This window comes from Tinamus guttatus, unplaced genomic scaffold (genome assembly GCF_059628265.1).
Source record: "Tinamus guttatus ecotype Peru unplaced genomic scaffold, ASM5962826v1 Tinamus_guttatus_pri_ptg000293l, whole genome shotgun sequence".
Lineage (NCBI taxonomy): Eukaryota > Metazoa > Chordata > Aves > Tinamiformes > Tinamidae > Tinamus > Tinamus guttatus.
Window position 1 is genome coordinate 1,431,992 of NW_028288827.1, and position 14,505 is coordinate 1,446,496.

The window sequence follows — 14,505 nt, forward strand, 5'->3', positions numbered from 1 at the left end:
TGGCGTGCGCGCGCAGCATCCCCGCCGCGCGCGCGGCCGCCCGCGCCGCTCGGAACGGAACGGCACGGCACGGCCCGGCACGGCCCGGCGCGGCTCGGGGCGGCCCCGGGGGCGGGGCGCGGCCGCCGCTCTCCGCCCGCCGCGGGGCGGCTCCTGCTGCGGGGGGTGGTGGTGGCCGCAGCGGGGCGCTGGGGAGCCCCGGCAGGGGGCGTGAGGCGGGAGGGTCTGAGGGGAGGGGAACGGCCCCAACGGCTGCGCACGTGGTGCGGGGTGGAACGGCTCCAACGGCTGCGCACGTCGGGGGCTTGGGGGTGTGTAACGGTCCCAACGGCTGCACGCGTGCTGGGTGGGGAACAGGGTGTAACGGTCCCAACGGCTGCACACGTGGTGCGGGGTGGAACGGCTCCAACGGCTGCGCACGTGGGGGGTTTGGGGTGTGTAATGGCTCCAACGGCTGCACACGTGGTGCGGGGTGGAACGGCCCCAACGGCTGCGCACGTGGGGGTTGGGGGTGTGTAACGGTCCCAACGGCCGCACATGTGGGGGTTTGGGGGGTGTAACAGTCCCAATGGCCACGTGCATGTAGTGGGAGCGGGAGGTAACAGCCCACAAAGGCCACACGTGTGGGGGTAACGGTCCCAACGGCCACGCAGGTGTGTGTACAGGGGTAACGGTCCCAACGGCCACGCAGGTGTGTGTACAGGGGTAACGGTCCCAACAGGCCCACAGGTGTGTGTACGGGGGTAACCGTCCCAACGGCCACACAGGTGTGTGTACAGGGGTAACGGTCCCAACGGCCACACAGGTGTGTGTACGGGGGTGTTTACTGGTCCCAACGGCCACGCAGGTTCGGGCAGTGTTCAGCAAGGGTGGACGCAGCGCCGGTGCCTCGCGGAGCGCTCAATCCGCCCTCAGAGCCACTCCGGCAAACACGTGGGACAGGAGCCTCCGCGTGTGCGCAGCCGTAATGCCGAGGTGTGATTCCGTGCAGCCCTGCTCCTTCCCTGTCCTCAGGGAATGCCCGTCGAGGAGGGCAAGCTGCAGAGCCAGGCCAGCGGGCGGGCAGGCCTGCGGGCACGGGGCTCCCCGCTGACACACACATCCCTTTATTTTTACATACACACACACACACAGCTATGTGTGTATATATATGTATACAACACACACGTGTATTTATTTGTGTGTGTATGTACATCGTTCATCTCTCTAAATAACACTGAGGATTATTCCATGCGACTTCCTGCGTTTACTTTCTGCTCCAGAATCCTGCCCTTACCAAACTTGAGGCATTTTTTGCCATTTTGCGGTGTAACTTTGTTAGATCCAGGCATCACTGAGCTTGCCATTTTCATTCTGTGAAGTTCAGTGCTTTAATGTGCTTTCACTGGTCATTGCCAAAAGAAATAACCACATGATTGAACCCAAACTAGGCAAAACACCCTAGCATCTATGTTGTGAAGCTAAAAATAAGGCAAGTCTCTCAATGTGCATCCTTTACGTTATACCCAGGCTACATTTTCAAGGCGTTCTTTGCAAACATAAACCAGAGCTGACTCTTAGGCCGTCACTGTTTGCACAGGGGTGGGAGCGAAACCTCAGCAGAAGCAGAGGCTCTTAGAGGAGCTGCGCGGAGCTGTGTGTGCGGGAGCGCGGGCCAGGCACGGGGTGAGCGGCGCAGGGAGCGCGGGCCGGGCGCGGGGTGAGCGGCGCAGGGAGCGCAGGCCGGGCACAGGGTGAGCGGTGCAGGGAGCACAGGCCGGGCCGGGCCGGGCGCTCGCTCCGCGCGGGAGCTGCTCCTGCTCCAGGGCTCAGCCAGCGGCTGCGCCGACGCGGGTGGCCACACAGGGACGGCCGTGTCCCCGCGCTGGGTCACGAGGCGCCTCGCGCGGCTCTGCGGCGGTTCTGCCACGCTGACCCATCGCCCTCGCCGCAAGGCTCCTCTTGGCACTAGCGATTCCCGCCGTGAGGGCACCCACCTTCCCTGTGGCCCGGCCTATTGCCCCCGCTGCGGGCAGTGCCGGCCTTTTCGGGAATGCGGGATACAAATCTAACGTTTTAATCTAGCAGTTTGATTATAACGAGTCTGTTGAAAGCCCAGGAGCCGGGCACGGGGTAGCAGATGTCCTCAGGGCTTCCTCAGCTGCTTGTGAGCCCTGTGACCAGGTGCCCTCCCTGCACGCGAGAGGCAGGAGCACGGCCGTGGCCAAGGGCTCCGCGGGACGGAAAACTGAGCTCACTCTGCAGGGCTTCCCGGGAGTGGCCCAAGAGGGGCAGCGGCTGCTCCTTCGCCTCCGCCTGGCTGTTAGCTTTAGTGATGGGTACAAAATGGGTCTTTAGGGACCCTTTGCAAACCCAGAACGCTGCTCCTGGCGGGTGCCAGGCCCTCTGCATCCGCAGACCGTGCACCTCCGGCACAGGAGCGCGATGGCCGGGTCACCTCCCACTCCTCGTCCGCCAGTCCCGCTCATGTCCTCACACCGCCTCGAGGGGAACCAGGGCCGCCCCTCGCGGGCTCCCCTTCCCCTCACGCCTGGTGTTCGAACAAAGATTGCTGATAGAAGCCTGCACAGCTTTATATCCATAAATTCTTAAATCTATTCAAATTCTGAATTACAGAGGCCTCTTGAGCACACTCCACAACAGAAAGGAACTCCCAGGGCAAGATCACTATCACGAGCGTGTTGACCAGCTGGAGCGGGGCGGCTTTTTCCCCAGCTCGCTGCTATTGGGCTTGTCAAGTGCGTAAGTCTGCGAGTAGGAAACTGCTGGGGCTTTGTTCTAACGCGGTCAAGCTTGTTCGCTTTTATTGTCTTCCTCCAGGTAATGTACTTTACACATATGCAACTGTATCCAAGGAAAATTATAGTCGACCACACCTTTGTAATAACTAGAAAAAAAATAAAATAAAGTCAACCTTTAGTTGTAAACTGAGACAGAGGAGGACGGAGGTGAGATGGAGCTAAGGCACGTTCCTTTTCAAGTAGCAGTTCTTAAAGGCTTCTGTTGGAACAAGACTAGGCTGCAAAAGCAGTGGGAAAGCAGGTGAAAGAGTAAATTCAGACAAACACAGACAAAAAAGAAAAAACTGTCCTTGCAACTCTCATTTCTTAGAGCATCTCGTCATGTTCCAAGTGCCTGTTCCTCAGAGCCCCTCTTCAAAGACGCCCGAGAGGAAGCCTGGAAGGGCAGGGACTGGGGCTGTTGAAGGGCATCTCCAGGCACAACTTCCATCCTCCCGCCTGCAGTGGTGGCTTTTGGAGATGGGTCCCGACATCCAGCGCATCCAGCCCGGGGCCAGGGCACCGCGCTGCTCACACCGACCTCCCCCTTCACCCTCTGCACCGCGCGGGGGGAACGGTGCGGGAGGAAACCTGCGCACTAACTCGTACAGCTCACAAGGCCACAGCCCAACGCGCCCCCACACAGGACTGGGCCCGTGTTCTCCAGAACACCCATTTACTGCACTTCTCAACTCACATTCTCCCCACGCGGCTATTGCCTAAGGCAGGGCACATGCAAGGCCCAGAGACGGGGAAAGATAAACTGAGGCAAAAAGCCGTCCGTGACAGGTCAAAAACCATCATCTTGCACACATACTTTTCCACATAACCATGAATTTATTGATTGTTAGACTAGCTTGTGTATGTAACATGCAAGATGGAGAAGAAAACCAATGTTTTACTACAAACATGGAAGTCACAGCTCAACAGCAGCACTACAAATGGCAAACCCAGGTAAAAGCCCCGTGCAGCAGCAAACGATGCACCCATTTTTTTTTTCCCCCTCCTCTGTAGCAAAAGGTCTGAGCTTGTTTATGGCTAAGAAGCATTCAGATGACTCCGCAGACTTAATGCGTAATTCTGTTGGTAGCTTGATTCCAGCAGAGTCTGCCCAGATGCAGTAGCAGAAGAGCAGCCCGGGGCAGCTGGGAAGCACGGCACTGCGCTCACAGCGGACGGGAGGGCTCCGCTTGAACCACCGCTCACAGAGCACTGGGCATCTGCTGGAAAGCAGCTCTGCCTCCCAGCTCCCGGGCTCTTTGGGGCTTCAACCAGCCCTTTCTTGTTTGAAACAGAGGGAAGAACCTTGGCTTCGAAGGCAGCACCAGGACGAGGTGCCCCCGAGCCAAGAGTCCTCCCCACACCACAACTCAGCAGGGTGGCGAGCGTGGTCCCGCTGCAGCGCGCTGCCAGCACAGCGCGCCTCACCTTCGGCCTCAATAAATAGCGGGAATTGGAAAAAAGCAGCACATCTCTTTTGCAGCGGAATTTTACGTTCATACCACGTACCTTGCTACCGAATAAACTCAAAGGAAACTTTCATTAAAAGCAGTAGGAGCTAAAAAGTGCAATACTTAATATATTTATCCTGGTTTTTGTAGTCCATTGAGCTGTATAGATAACATCTTCGCAACAGTCTCAAAAGCATTTGGGAATTTAAAGAGCTTGATCTTCTGATTTCTCCAACAAGAAACCATAAAAGAGAAAACAATTAAATGCCCTAAGTATTTTATTCATAAATCACTAAAATGAAAGGGCAAAGCAGGTCTTCTGTTTTAAACGCCAGCTGGTCAGGATCTTTGTTTTAGGGTGGCTTGAGAGCATATATGCACCTAGCAATGTTTTTCCTAAGAATCCTTCCAGTTACTCAACCCTCCCCGCTACGCGAGCGCCCGCGTTGGCGGCGGCGCTAGGGGCGGCAGCGCTGCACGAAGCGGGGGTACAGGCACACGTCGCGGATGTGGTGCCGGTTCAGGATCCACGTGAGGAAGCGCTCCAAGCCCAGGCCGTAGCCGCCGTGCGGGCAGGTCCCGTATTTCCTCTGGGAAACGAGAAGCAGAAAGGAGACCGAAGCACGCAGTTATTACCTAAACAACAAGCTAAGTAACACCAGCAGCAAAAAATAATCATTTTCTGAATGAGTGGTAGGGAAACTGGATTATGGTCTTGCCAGGTGAGATGTGCTCAGTTTCTGAGGGGAAGACTAGAAAAAGGAAGGGGAAAAAGAAAGTCTTAATGACCTTCTTCAGGCTCTCCCTCTTCTCCTCCCGTTACAGCAGGCAGAGCTGCTGGAGGCTGAAGGGCCCCAGGGTCCTCACATGGGGGCTCCCAAGGCAGCGCCCCGCGCGCAGGACACGGCCCCGGGCACCAGCCAGCAGGACCCTCCACCACGGGCCACCCCAAGCAGGCAGAGACCCGCAGCGCAGCCCAGGCTGCTCCCCGCTGCGTTTGGCAAACGCCCAAGCGGCCACCGACTCCTGGCCATCAAATGTGCTTCCAATGTAGACTTGGAAACTTCCTCGTCACCTTCAAAGGAGTTTTGAAACGCTCAGGCCCCACGTCGCGGGCGGCAGGGCCGTTTCACGCACCTGGTCAGTGTACCAGTAGTAGGGGCTGGGGTCGATGCCCTCCCTCTTGTAGCCCTCGGCCAGCTCCTCGCTGTCCCAGATGCGCATGGAGCCTCCCACGATCTCACCCACGTTGGGCATCAGCACATCCACCTGCAACGCAACACGGCACGAGGTCAAGCCAGCAGCAACACGCTGTCCACGGAGGCTTCAAGATCTTTTGCAGTCAGACTCGTTCATTTTATGCTCCTTCACAGAGACACCCCCACCCTGCTCAGGAGCCTGTAGCACGAGGTGAAACCCCGACTTACCGACTCGGTGAGCCGGGAATCCTCAGGGCAGCGCTGCATGTAGAAGGACTTGATCTCTGCGGGAAACCGACACAGCAGGATGGGCTCGTTGATGGTGTCTGTCATTAACCTCTCGGGAGCTTCAGGAATATCCTACAATTAAGGGAGATTCTGTTATTATCTAAAATTAGGAGCACTACAAAACCTCAAGTCCCACAACACACCAGGCAGGAAAGACAGAAGATGGTTTCAGACCACGTACACCCACACGTTCACCTGCTGCACGTCAATTCTTAGTCAAACTTACCTTAGAGGAATTCAAGAAACTTTATATAATAATCATCCCAGTGTTGTAGACGGAAAGATTATGAGAAGTCTAACCTGAAGGGAGACCTTCCAAATGACTAATAAACATGGAAGAGCCTAAATTCTTTCCTCTCAAGAAGTGTTTTCCATAAACCTTAAAACTGGCATTTAAGCGCTTCCTTGTTATGTATATAGGGTTATTTATTAATGAATTCAACCAATTAGTTACAGCCATGAGACTATTTTTAAGTTTTCCAAACACAATTTGATAAACTGTGAACCACCTAGCAAAGTCTATAATCAGAAATTTTGTTTTAATAAAACCAGCAGTTTTAGTGCTTAAAACTGGGGACGTGGAACGGACGACACCAGTTACACAGACACAAAGCACTGGTGACCGTGCAACCACGGCTCCTCAAATGCTGTTTGTTGTGTTAAAAACTCCTCCGGTCCCCGGAGGGCCCCCCTTCGGCCAACGGTTACCCGCGTTTCTCAGACTCCAGGTCAGCTCTGAACACTGGAGCTTTCCCAACCGGCAGCCGCGCCTGCCGGTTGCTCGTTTTCCACGCAGGCCAGTGCCCGTTTGCCGTGCCACGGCCCGCGCGTGCCGCCGCCTCCAGGACGCACCTCTCCGAACTCGTAGTGGGTGCCGTCGTCCTTCCTCACGTCGTGCTCCCGCAGCCACGCGATGGCGTCGCTGTAGTTCATCCGGCGGAACGGCCGCTTGGGCGGCTCGAAGCCCTGCAAGCAGCAGCACACACCGACGCCGTCAGCAGCCTGTCTCTGCACAAGGTGTTTCCTAACTGATAGCAACGTGGAAATGAACTCCACACAACGGGCAGGCTGATCACAGCCGCTGCAGACCAGCGTTTCCAGCCGCTCACGGCTGTGCCCCACCGCTGCCTACCGGGTTCAGGTCGTGCAGGAGATCTGCGGCAGGCGACCGCAGGATTCTGTCCACCACATCGCACACCAGCTTCTCCACACGGTCCAGCAAGTCCTCGTAACTTATAAAAGGGCATTCCGCTTCAATGTGAGTGTACCTGAAACACAGGGTCACACCATGGCAAACGCACACACGCAGGTTACCTTCAGCTAGGAAAAAACCCTCAGAAGAACAAACCTCCTTATCCCCTTCTTCATTTCTCCCACTTCTAAATTGCAAAGAAAATAAGGTGGTAAACATACTGTCAATGAAACAGCTCCTTCAGCTGTATTTTCTAAATAGATTTTTTTAATAAGTTTTATCTGTTAGATCCGTTTAGCCCAAGCCTTCATTCAGTAAATATCAACATGTTATGACCCTCTGCCCACTCACTGAGACAAGACGCTGCCCCAAAGTCCTTCCCTACCCCTAGTGCCATGTTCTCCCCGTACACTCCACCATCCAACTCTCTGCTGCCTCCCTGCCTTGCAATTCCATTTATACATACATAATAAATGTGTATTTTCTCCATACTCTGCCAAGTGCCTGCGTGTCCTGGACTGCTCAGCTCGGTACGACTGAGCAATACAAAAAACATCTCCTAGTGCCGGCATGCAGGTCTCCAGGTAGAGCTGGGATGACTGTGTCAGGTAGGCCTCTTCCCCAAAATAATCCAGCTTGAACAGGGTGGAGCCTCCTTCAACCTGCGTTTGGACTAACGTTGGAGGTGTCACCTGTGGAAGAGCGGGACTGGCATGACTTGGGGACAATGACAGCAACAACACCCAAGAGCAGTGAGGTACCAAAAAGAAGTGAATATGTTTTTCTGAATCATGCTGTACTGTTTATACGTCCCAGAAACGTCTACATATCCTTGGAGATCTCAGGCTATGTCCATAAAAACAATCAAGTAAGACTTTCGTAACAAGCTTTTTTTTTCTTTTGCTCATTTTAGGTCTACCAGACAGTCTATAAAGTTCTTCCAAGACCAAGATGGCTCTCAAGAAAGGGGACTAAAGAAGTCATTTGCGAAGAAAAATATACTTACTTCGAAGTATCCATTGGCAAAGAAGTGATCCCTGAAGGCCTGCACTGCCATGGAGCGCACCTTGAAGATTTTGGACATGTTCTCGCCCCGGATCATCATGTGCCTGTTGTTGAGCTGCACGTCCACGTCCGAGTCCTCGTTGAGCAGGTTGTCGGCGCCGCCGGCCGGCGCCAGCCCGATGAGCTCCCAGTAGTCGCAGTTCAGCTCGTGGCCGCCCGGGGCCTGCGGTTGGAAGAGCGACAACGACTTTAGGCCCCTCTTTGCCACTTGGATGTCACCACGTGGCATCTCAGCAGAGATGCCAAACCCAAGATGCTCAAGCCCTTCTGAAGGCAGCTATTTTGGAAGTGCCTGCTTCACAGCTGAGTCACACCAAGTGGCTCCCAGTGCCCCTGGAAAGCGCCGCTCGGCTTGAGCACTGCTGCCAGGTAATGAGAGGATGAACAGAGCAAATGAGAAACTCAGGTACGACACACCGCAGAAACGTGGGCTCTTCCAGCAGGAGGGAACCCTGAGCGGCAGGGCCTTCATGCGGGGCTACAAGGGAGACGGTCAGACTCTTCTGGGACGGCTCCGGCAAAAGGACAACACTCACAAATTGTGGCAAGTGGCTTCAATGGGGTATGAAGAACAAGCTAGTCACACCAAGGGCAGACAAGCTGTCCCGCATGGACCCAGAGCCACCACACGGTCCCCGTCCTTGGAGAGTTTCACCACCTCCCTGGGACAAGGCCCCGGGCGCCCTGGCCTCGCGCTGGCTCCTCTCCAAGCAGGCTGGAGCAGATGTCCTGGAGAGGCCCCCAGCACCCCGGGCAGCCCCGCTCCAGGCAGCTCATGTCGGCACAAGGCACCTCCCTGCAGCCCCGCAGCAGCAGTGAGACTCCCCCAGCTATCACAGGCCGCTCCGCGCTGCAATAAATGCATTTTTACAAATGTGAATCACCAGCTGTTGGACTCGCTGTGAACAGTGCACAGAGCCGGTGTTTCCAAGCACTGAAAGCCTCATTATACTGCTGCGACGAGCAAGAGAACAGACCCAAGAGCCTGCAGTTTAACTGAGCTTGTCACTCTAGCCTTAGGTAGAGCTTCTGGGGACAGATCTGAGCAGCAGGGAGAACGAGAAAAATGAAGGCCCAGTTCCACTTGGAAGGCTTGCTGGTGATGGCCAACAGCCTGTGTCTTAAAAGACAACCCAATTACCTGTCTGAAATGCAGCAATGCTCCCAGACACATTCCTGTTCAGATATATTGCTCCACTACCTTCCTAGAGTGAGTGAGCTTACTCAAAAGGACATGAGAACAGTGTCGATCATCAAGAGAGGAAAACAAATTCTCACCTCTCTGGCTGACGACAGCTTTGAGCAAACACCTGAAGGAAGGGGTAAGTTTATAGAACAGGTTAAATGTACATCTTTCTGCAAAGCTCGACATTACTGCCTTGCACTCTCCTTCAGACAAAAACAAAAGCCAAAAATCACTACAACTGGCTATCAAAGTCCATCTCTTAAAAAAGACTGCTGAGATTTAACAGAACAAATCTGTGTTCAGCTTTCTTGCTGCTGCATCACAAGTTAAGTTTTGCAACACAGATGCACATTTACTTTTGTCTTAGTCACCCCTTGGTCAGTTATTAAGACAGAAACCTTACAGTAATTTTGAATAAACAACCTGACAAAGGCCTGTGTGTTCTGACATGGCTACTGGGTTGCTGAAAGCTTCTCTGCTGCCTTCCATTTGAAACCTTCTCAGGAGTCACTCTTCATAGAAAGCTCCTAACGTGGCTTTAGCCTAACTCCTGATCCACACAAGCTTCCGAACAGTAACAGTTTGGAGAGCTCAACTAGGAGAAAGGTATGAAGCACAAGCACCACCACAATTTGAGGCTTCAAAACACATCTGCCCAGCCACCCACCTGAGACCCCCGTTATAAAGGTGTTGCAAAGTTAACAGACTCCCTTTCTCGTACTCCTGTGCTGGGGGACAAAAGAGTATCCTTAAAACAAGCAGCATGGTGAGGAGTCTATGAGCACATCTCAAGAGAAAGTGCTAAGCCCAAATTCTTGATGTCATTAGAAAAACAAAACAAAGTCAACAACATCAAAGCAACCCCACGCTTATTCACTACCTTTCCCAGAGAAAAGAAAACCATGTCATTATTTAACATCCCCTTACACTGGTATATCCTATAAAACATCTACAGGATGCATCAGTGGAAAATGGTTCCAAACAAAAGGCAAAGCACAAGAGTCACTTTGTCTCTCTCGTGCAAACTCACACACACAGAACTGCAGGTGACAGCAGCAGCTTTGGGTTTGGGTTTTTTTCTGTTTGTTTTTTACAGAATCCCCCAGCGCCGAGCCCTACCTGCTTGCCCTGGGGCAGGAGGCTGAGCACGCCGTACACCGCGACGCTGCTCTCCGTGGACAGCAGCAGCCCCTGGTAACACTGACACTGCGGGGAAGAGAGCCGGAGACACGGTCAGGACACCGGGAGCTGAACACCAGCCCGGGGCGTCTACTGCAATCACAGACAACGCTCAATCACTTCTGAGGAAGCTTTCCCATTTACAAAAAACTGTACTGAGAGGAGATGTAAGTTTTTAAAATTTAGGATTTAATCAATAGGTCTAAGAAAGCTTCCAAAAGTCCATATAGAAGAAAAATAGGTAGGTGTGAACTCCTCATTTATTAATTTAGAGACAAAGCAGACGAACAGAATTACATCACCACAACCTACCAGTTCATCTGAAAGGACACACTGCAGAAATCCTGTGCCGTCTCTCAAAACAATGAACATCAAATTCTTTCCTAGTTAAAAAACAGAACAGAAATGCAGAGAGCCAGAGATTTATTCACTGAGCCATTGAACAGACCCAACACAGCCCATGGTTATTACCGAAAGACCGTGATCCCGTTAGAAACCCAAACCAAAGATGCTCCAGGTAAACCCTGAAGCAGCAGCTCAGTTACAGACGCCCTTCACAGAGCTGCATTTTGCATAACGTGAGCTGAGAGGCTCCAAGAAATCCCGAAGTACAGGCTGCTCCCCCAATCCAAAGGGGTTTGGATCGCGCTGCCGCGCCACGACCCAGCAAACACGCTCGGCTCCGGGGGGTCTGTGACCAACCCAAGGAGGCACCAGCACGGGGCACAGCTAACGGGGAGCGGGGACGACACCCCGCTCATCCACACCGCCACAGGGGCCATGGCAAGGAATTATTCTTACTAGGAACCAAAATAAACCAGAGAGCAGCAGAAACACAATTAGCTGTTCACGGCACCCAAACGCACGAGCGCCTGGTCGAGTCCCTCAGTGAACAAGGATGAAGCATGAAGCCAGCACCAGCTTTGTCACAGCTTCCAGATTTATGTATTTTTAATCACGAGAGAACAGAAAAAGCAGCTTAGAGATTTCTGGCCCTGTACCAGGAAGTTTTCTGCAGGCCTCCCCGTCCCCAGCTGATGCCGCCTTCCTAACCAGGATACCCATCGTTCTGAAAGCAAGCAAGCCTGCACACACCCATACACTACAACTAAGAAATCTCTGCATATTCAGACATTATGCAGAATTTCAGTGGTGCATTGGAGGAATATCTGACATCTGAAACCTCAGGAGGAATCAAACAGCATTTACACTAAGTTTCAGTGTTTGACAGCTACTGAATTTGTTCCCTTTTATCATGCAGGGCTGACGATGCCCAAGCGCTGGTGCTTTACCTTGCCTGCGCAGCCTGTGAATCCAGCCAAAGATCTTCACCCGCTGCCCTCTGTAGGCCTCCAGAGCACTGATCTTCACCTGCGCAGCAAGCAACAAAAGCAGTCAGCTGGAGAACAGCAGATCAGCACTTAGGTGAGGTTTTCCACATAGATGCTTGGAATACGGGTATACACGGCATTTCCTTCCCCAAAACATCTCCTCCCCACACCTGAAGGCAAGTTCCATTCAAAATCTGATCCCAGCTGTTAACACAGAAGGGCTGTTTAGGAGGGAAGGGCGTTTTATGCAGTGCCACCAAAGCAGCACGTTCAGACAACCCTTGCAGCCTTCACACGGAGCAGGAACCGCGATGCCCTCAGCCAGGCGAGAAACCCGCTTTGCGTTGGGCCAACCAGAGACGCCCAACACGAAGCAGCCCTGAGGAGCAGAAGCTCAGGCATTACCAGACCCCCAGGACACACGAAGGGAGGGCTGCCCTGGGGACGATGCAGCGCTCGGCTGCACGGGGCCGCCAAGGCAGCGGCGCACGTAACCGCTGCTCCCGGACCACGGCCTGCACGGCCCGGCCACGAGGGCGGCAGAAACCACCCGCGAGGTGGTGAGACCTGACGGGCTGCTCTCGTGTTACCAACGGGCTGTGCTTTGTCACTGTCCACCACAGCCACAACCAACTGAAAACCACAAAACAACGAAGTCCATGAACTGGCTGACAAGACACAGGCAACCAGAAAACCAAGATGACGTTTCTGGTTAGCACCAAGACTGGCCACTGCCACCACGCAGGGTGGGAAGCAAGGTCTGCAGAGAGGAGAGGCTGTGCCCGAGGCCATGCACCAGTACACTGGGTCTTACTCACACATTTTGGCTCAGGAAGGCTAGGATCATTCTTGATAACAATTTTCTTGGCTTCCTCTAGGTTCTTCTCTCTTCTCAAGAGATCTTCTGCCTGGTTGTTAAAATTCTATTAAACAATTGCTTGCTTGCCAGTTGCTGTGTAAGGTTCTCAAGCTCCCAGCTCCCGCAGACTCTAACACAGAACAGCACGTGCCCCACGAGGGTCTGACGTGGCCCTGCAGGGCCTGGCCCTGCGCGGGACCCTCCGCCGAGCCGCGGTGAGGAACCACGCACAGCAGCACGCTGTACTTTTCTGGGAGGTCTAAAGGCAACGCACTGCAATCACACAAAACTCATCCAGCTTCAGCCGCCTGCTTGTCCTCCTCCAAGTAAGGGCAAGAGGCAAACACCCACCCACAGCAGAGAACCACACCAGGGGAGCAGAGGGCAGGTTTCCCCAGGGCGGGAGGCCGGGAAGGAAAGGCTGCGGGCCGATTCCAGCCCGGCACCAGCTGCAACCTACCTCTTTCTTCTCCTTAGCCTCGTTCTTCATCTGCTCCCTGTGCCACAGTTTCTTGACGTTCTTCATCTGCGACTTGGAAATAATGCTCCATCTCTGGATGGATGCAGGGAGACAACACAAAGCAAGAGATCACATTTGCATCCCTTCACACGGAGGAGCGATTGCTCCTCAGAAGGAAGCTCCAGCGTTGCAATACCTCGTTTTCTTTCTGGGAATCCACGTAGATGGTGGGAAACGGTTCCTTTCCTGCTGTCATTAGAGCCTAAAAGCGGGAAAAAGGGGCAGAACGAACGCGCTGTGAGCAACTAACCCAGCCGAGAGAACGGGGCCGTGAGCGCAGCAGAGCAGCCGCAGCCGCGTGCCCTGCACCCACCTTCAGGACGGTCTTGAAGGGCTGCTTCTGCGTGCCGTCCCCCGTGCAGTCACTGCCCTCGCGCTCGGACACGTACAGCTCCTCTGCAACACAGCGCGGACACGGCCGGGCTCAGCGCGGGGCACCCGGCCACGCGGGGAGGGAACCCCCGGGAACCCGCAGCGGCCGGGAGGGCCCCGCGGAGCCCCGGCTCTGTGGGGCAGCAGAACCCCCGGCTCTGCCCCTCGGCGATTTGCACTTCCAAAGGCAGCCCATGCGGGGAGCGAATCCTGCCAAAGCTTTAGGGACTTCCAGGACAGGAGCCCATGAGGAAAAAGCCTTCCATGGAAACCTGTTTTACTAGCTAAGCAGGAACGTGAGGAGCTGAGGGAACTCGGACAGCTGAGCCCAGCAGCTGTCTGACACATGGCCAAGCATCACGGAGTCGTTTTGGTCGGAAAAGACCTTCGAGATCACCGAGTCCAGCCATAAACCATGTCCCTGCGTGCCTCAGCCACACGATTCCTCAACAGCGCCAGGGACGGGGACTCCACCACGGCCCCGGGCAGCCTGTTCCAAGGCTTCACTGCTCTTCCCGACAGAGATTCTTCCTACCGCCCAGCCTGACCCTCCCCTGGTGCGGTTCGAGGCCGTTTCCTCTCGCCCCGTTGGTGGTTATTGTGGAGAAGGGAATGGCTCCCGCCTCGCCTGGCTGCAGCCTCCTTCCCGGCAGTTATGGAGGTCACCCAGAGCCGCAGCGCCCGCAGCCCCGCGGCCGCCGCTCGGGAGCTCCGCGCTGCAGCGCCGGCCCCTCCGCCCTCCTTCGGCCGCGCTCCAGCCCCTCCGCATCCTCCCTGCGGCAGGAGCGCACGGCTGCCCGCAGCGCCCGGGGGCGGCCCCGCCGCTCTGCGCCCGCCCCGAGCCCCGGCCCGGCCCGCGCCCTCCTCCTGCCCGCGCGGAGCGCGCGGCCGCCCTGCCGCGGGGCCGCCCCGCTCTCCCGGGCGGGAAGGGCCGTTCCGGGAGCGCTGCGGCCTGCGCGGGGAGCCCTGCGCCCGCGGCCTGACCGCGGCCTCCCCGCGGGGCCGCCCGGCCCGGCCCGGCCCGCTCACCCATGGCGAGCGCCGCCGTCCTGCCCAGCACCACGCCCGCCATCCTGCGCCGCC

The 14,505-nt window shown here is 55.3% G+C and overlaps 1 protein-coding gene across 1 annotated transcript; it reads right to left on the reverse strand.

The window, feature by feature from the left end:
- Positions 1-4,688: 4,688 nt before the first annotated feature.
- On the reverse strand, positions 4,689-14,496 carry NARS1 (asparaginyl-tRNA synthetase 1). Its single transcript, XM_088527866.1, has 15 exons — positions 14,452-14,496; positions 13,364-13,446; positions 13,187-13,252; positions 12,991-13,083; positions 12,490-12,579; positions 11,633-11,711; positions 10,653-10,723; positions 10,281-10,367; positions 7,917-8,138; positions 7,403-7,602; positions 6,851-6,986; positions 6,571-6,684; positions 5,659-5,790; positions 5,369-5,500; positions 4,689-4,821 (listed from the first exon to the last, which is right to left on the reverse strand). The coding sequence occupies exons 1-15, from the start codon at positions 14,492-14,494 to the stop codon at positions 4,690-4,692; spliced, it is 1,680 nt and encodes a 559-aa protein (XP_088383992.1). The 5' UTR covers positions 14,495-14,496; the 3' UTR covers position 4,689.
- Between the last annotated feature and the right edge of the window lie 9 nt (positions 14,497-14,505).